Source organism: Monopterus albus, unplaced genomic scaffold, assembly GCF_001952655.1.
Source record: "Monopterus albus unplaced genomic scaffold, M_albus_1.0 scaffold319.1, whole genome shotgun sequence".
Taxonomy (NCBI): domain Eukaryota; kingdom Metazoa; phylum Chordata; class Actinopteri; order Synbranchiformes; family Synbranchidae; genus Monopterus; species Monopterus albus.
The window spans coordinates 791901-796767 of record NW_018128199.1 but is presented as its reverse complement, the minus strand read 5'-3'; the positions used below and the strand labels follow the sequence as shown (position 1 = coordinate 796767).

The 4867-nt window shown below is 41.0% G+C and overlaps 1 protein-coding gene across 1 annotated transcript in view; it reads left to right on the top strand.

Annotated features, from left to right (window-relative positions):
* LOC109974050 (F-box-like/WD repeat-containing protein TBL1XR1) overlaps window positions 1-4099 on the top strand; it is a 23932-nt gene extending 19833 nt beyond the window's left edge. The window contains exons 14-16 of the mRNA XM_020624056.1: window positions 1-145; window positions 298-399; window positions 2370-4099. The exon at window positions 1-145 is cut by the window's left edge and continues 24 nt beyond it. Coding sequence (XP_020479712.1) covers window positions 1-145; window positions 298-399; window positions 2370-2396 — 274 coding nt within the window. The 3' untranslated portion in view covers window positions 2397-4099. The remainder of the gene's footprint in view (window positions 146-297; window positions 400-2369) is intronic.
* The last annotated feature ends 768 nt before the right edge of the window (window positions 4100-4867 follow it).

Genomic DNA, 4867 nt, shown 5'->3' with positions numbered 1-4867 from the left:
ACGCCTGTGGGACGTGGAGCGTGGGGTGTGTATACACACACTAACCCGCCACCAGGAACCCGTCTACAGCGTGGCCTTCAGCCCTGATGGCAGGCACCTCGCCAGCGGCTCCTTTGACAAATGTGTCCACATCTGGAACACACAGGTCTGGGTTAACACTTTAAAATCATAACCCCACATGCCAACAAACATTAAACATTAGATTATAGCCATTCTAATTGTACAAAGGTGACAAACACATAACACTGAGTAACACTGATGTTGCACACTAATGCGTGTGCGTGTGTTTTTTTTCAGACTGGTGCTTTAGTTCACAGCTACCGGGGGACAGGAGGGATCTTTGAGGTGTGCTGGAACGCCACAGGGGACAAAGTAGGAGCCAGCGCGTCGGATGGATCGGTGAGATTTGTTATCTTAGTGCATTGTCACTCTCATTAGCAGCTACTTGCAGTCACTCTGCCCTCTTTGTACAACTCTCACACTAGCCTAGTGAGCCAGGCACTCGGTGGGTCAACCCTGTGTGTTAAAGGTTTGAACCAGGTAAGCTGACGCCATGAAATGCTGCAGGTCAGGGTTGACACTGAGGTCTAACTGGGTTCTGCTGTTGATAAAAGTCTAGTGCTGGACATGGAAGGTACATGTGACTCAAAGGGCACGTGCAGTCGCCTGAGACTGTCGACTAATGCAGCCTGTAGTGTGGGTGTGGGGATGGTGATCCAACTCTGACAAGATGGGATGAGAAGCCTTTGAACGTAGCTGATGTAGAGTGTGGGAAACTGAACTGAGCAGCCAGTTTGAAAAACAATCTGAAAAGTTTAATTGTGAAGGTGTAACAGTTAATTCAGCATTGCCATTAGATACCACTAGATAGAGCCAGGAGTCCAGGAAATGCGTTACTGCTCAGTACATGAATGATAAACACTGTTACAGATGTTATTGATTATGAATTGGTTATGTAATGATACCAAAACTCACTGTATGATATTTGTGTTGGGCCTATTTATCGCATACCAGGGATCATGGATCAGTTTGCATATGTCAAAATACTTGAAGAGGTCATGTTGCCTTATGCTGAAGAGGACATGCCCTTGAAATGGTTGTTTCAACAAGACAATGACCCCAAACACACTAGTAAACGAGCAAAGTCTTGGTTCCAAACCAACAAAATTAATGTTATGGAGTGGCCAGCCCAATCCCCGGACCTTAATCCAATCGAGAACTTGTGGGGTGATATCAAAAATGCTGTTTCTGAAGCAAAACCAAGAAATGTAAATGAATTGTGGAATGTTGTTAAAGAATCATGGAGTGGAATAACAGCTGAAAGGTGCCACAAGTTGGTTGACTCCATGCCACACAGATGTGAAGCAGTTATAAAAAACTGTGGTCATACAACTAAATATTAGTTTAGTGATTCACAGGATTGCTAAATCCTAGAAACAAAAACGTTTGTACAAAATAGTTTTGTGTTTGTACAGTCAACGGCAGACACTGCTATTTTTTTGAACACACCCCTTTCAACTAATTGCCCAATTGCACAGCCTTAAGAGCGTGCATATCATGAATGCTGGGTCTTGTTTGCTTTCTGAGAATCTACTGCACCTACTGGTAACTTGTTTGCCATGTAGCAATAAAAAATATACTAAAAACCTGGATTATTCTGGTTAGTCACATTGTACTGCTATTATTTTGAACAATACTGTACTACTAATCTGATGAACTCGTATGTATATTTATTGGGCTGTCTTTCTACTTGTTAAAACTCTAGACTGACTGAAGATCCTACTTGGTAAGCTTGCCAGGCTTAAGTAAGCTTTAGGTATCAGACTGTCATTAAGTTGCCTGGTCAAAATCTGGTGTTGGATCCTGTTGAAAACCTGTGATGAGACCTGAAATCTTAGACCAATCTGAGAGTGAGAGGTAAAAAGAATGAATGAAACTGTATGAGGGTGAGAGGACGATCTAGCCAAGTGGCTTCCAACATACTGAGTAAAGGCTCATGTCCCAGACTTAAAAACAAAACAGGTGTTCAGATTTTAAACTCTTATTGCACAATAGTTTGACCCGAACAAGTCGGAGAATAAAATAGGACTCTCCTCCATGGTCTTTCATGATTACTTTGCCATAATACACTTTTACATTTTTTGTAAGATGGCTTTAGGATCTGTATTATTATCTATAAGATGTTTGTGGGTTTGACTGAGAGGTTTTCTGGCTTGTGATCACGTGTTACACAGAATGACAGCCAACGTTTTACTGGGGCTAGCGGGAGGGAAAGCACTAGATCAACTTTTCATTTACATTCACACGTGACTCACACTCCAAAGAGACAGCAGCATCATCATTCTGTCTCCTCCTCCTGTTTTTTCCAGGTTTGTGTATTAGACCTGAGGAAATGACATTCGTCTTGTGGAGCCATGGACCGACTACGAATGTGTACATAGCCAAAATGGCTGACTTGTCCCTGCCTGTCCGCTACACTGCTGTAGTCCCATCAGAGGCCCGTGGCCCACGATGACAGCCAAACCACCCCAATGCCACATACAGTTATTATGCACATGCATGAGACACACAGCAGGTATGTCAGGACACTTGTGTTGCTCACAGATGTGCAGGAAGAAAGTTTTGTCATTCAGTAACTTGGACCCGTCACACACAAACCAGGATTCTTCTTGCTTTTTTCATTTTATCCTTGGTACCACACTTATAAAGATTTTTGTTCTGTTGGTGTGTGCATATGTCAGCATTTGATGTCCTGTGGACATTGCTGTTTTGAATTAGGATTTTATCTCTGGAGGTTTTATATTATGAGGAGGGGTTGAGACTTTTATCTTTTAAAGTGTGTAATCAATAGGAGAATCTCTCCAATGTCCAAACGTGTGGATGTATAACTCAGAAGATAAACTGGTTTAAAATTTTCTCCGCTGTTTTTATCCAGTAGGTTTTCTCCCTTTTGACATTTAAAGGAAAATATAAAGCAGTTAATTAAAGGGTCATATGTCCTTTGTTTTGCAGCTTTTATCCTCAGAAATGGTTTTCAGGTGTTCACAGTTCAACAGGTTAATCTACAGCTCAAAAGGATTCAAAAGCTGTAGACTGACAGATAATCCGTGTAGCTGTTGATACTGATCTCATGTTCGAACCGTGTGCTAGGTCAAAAGACATCAATGTTGTCATGTTCAGTCGGATTCAGGTTCCTGCCATTGCAACTGAGCTCATCCTGGATCTGTCCTAAGCTTACAAATAGATGGCTGTGCTTCTCTGTCAGTTGTAGGGTAATGTGGCACTGTAATAGTTAGCTTTCTGGTAGCGATGCAGCTTGCAAGATCTGGAGAGAGGGGGAGAGAGAGAGAGAGAAAAAGAGAGAGAGATGGGAAAACAAGCCCGAAACCACTTGAGTCCATGTTATGTAAACAAATAATGGTCCTAATTGTGCATGTTTCCTCAGTTAATGGCTTGTTGCCATCCAGTGCTGGATGATAATCAGACTAATTCGGTCTAATTGTGTCCTGTTTCCTCTGCCTGGTCGTTAAACACGAGGACATCACCTGGAGCTCCACTTCCTCTGCAGGCACAAGGTCTTTGATCCTATCTTCTTAAATAGGACTTGGTGTTTGCTGACATCATGATCGATATGAAATCTAGCAACATCAGTTTGCTGCTTCATGTTTTGCCACGTTGAGCAGTTTTGAGACAGCCTGTAACATGCAGTTTTTAGCCAAGTACTACAGCCGCTGCTTTGGTTTGCTGCTGTTGTCCAGCGTTAACACAGACGCTCTCTGGAGACTGGCTGTGTTCAGGCCTGTGTATGGAGAGTTAGTAGTTTGTAGTGTTCAGAGGTGGCGTTTCAAGGCAAGTCTGAGCTTGCTGTTAAAAAGCAGGCTTGCAGCATATGGCTTGATGTAACATGGTATCTGCATATAATATATATAAATATATCATCTGTGCTATCACAGGAGGTTCTTTTCTAGGCCACTCGTGTGCTAAGGGTGGATTTTAAAGTAACTTTTTGAAAACGCTTGAAATACATTGTGATGTTGTGCATCACTGGGGGTTGTGACCATGAGGAATGTTTTTTTTTTTTTTATAAAATACCATTAAACAGTCATAGCAAAATAAAAACGAACGGCCCTTCAGAGGGTGTTTTCTTTGTGCACTTTAGACTAAAAATGGAGAAACAGGGAGGTGTGTTTATTCAAGCCATTGTCAACATGTCTGCTGTTTAAAATGCTCTTAAGGAACTGATGCGGAAAGCGTGCAGTGTCCAAGTGAGGAAATACAGGTGAACAGTCTCTAGTCTGACTCCTCCTACATTTAAGTTTCACCAAGCCAACTTTCATGGCATTCCAGGTCTCGTAGCCATAACCAGTATCAAACGGCTTAATACACAAAGACACACACACATATGTCTGACATTTCATAGATTTTGTTCATAGTTAATTCTTTAAAAAAAAATTTTGTACTGAAGCTAAAGTCTATTTTGAAATTTGCTTTAATACAGTCAGCAGTGATTGGACTGTACCACAAAGATGACATCAAATGATGTCTATGACAGTGGAATGGTATTTTATATTGATTTGTTTTTTTAGATAAGCTTTTTACACTGCATTCAAGCGTGTGCTGTTTTTTGTTCCAGCCGAAAGTACTAATGCTAGCTCTATCTTTGCTATGTTCCGAGAGCCCTGGAAGGTTTTGTACTCTTAAAACTTTTGTAATTCTGATTTATTTGTATCTACATATTCAAAATGAACAAATAACCTCTAAATCTGGATTTAATTATTGATGTATTATAACACAACATGTAAATATAAATTTTCTGAATTTTGTTTTGTTGTCTTTGGCCTCATCTATGTTGTACTCTCTCATTCAC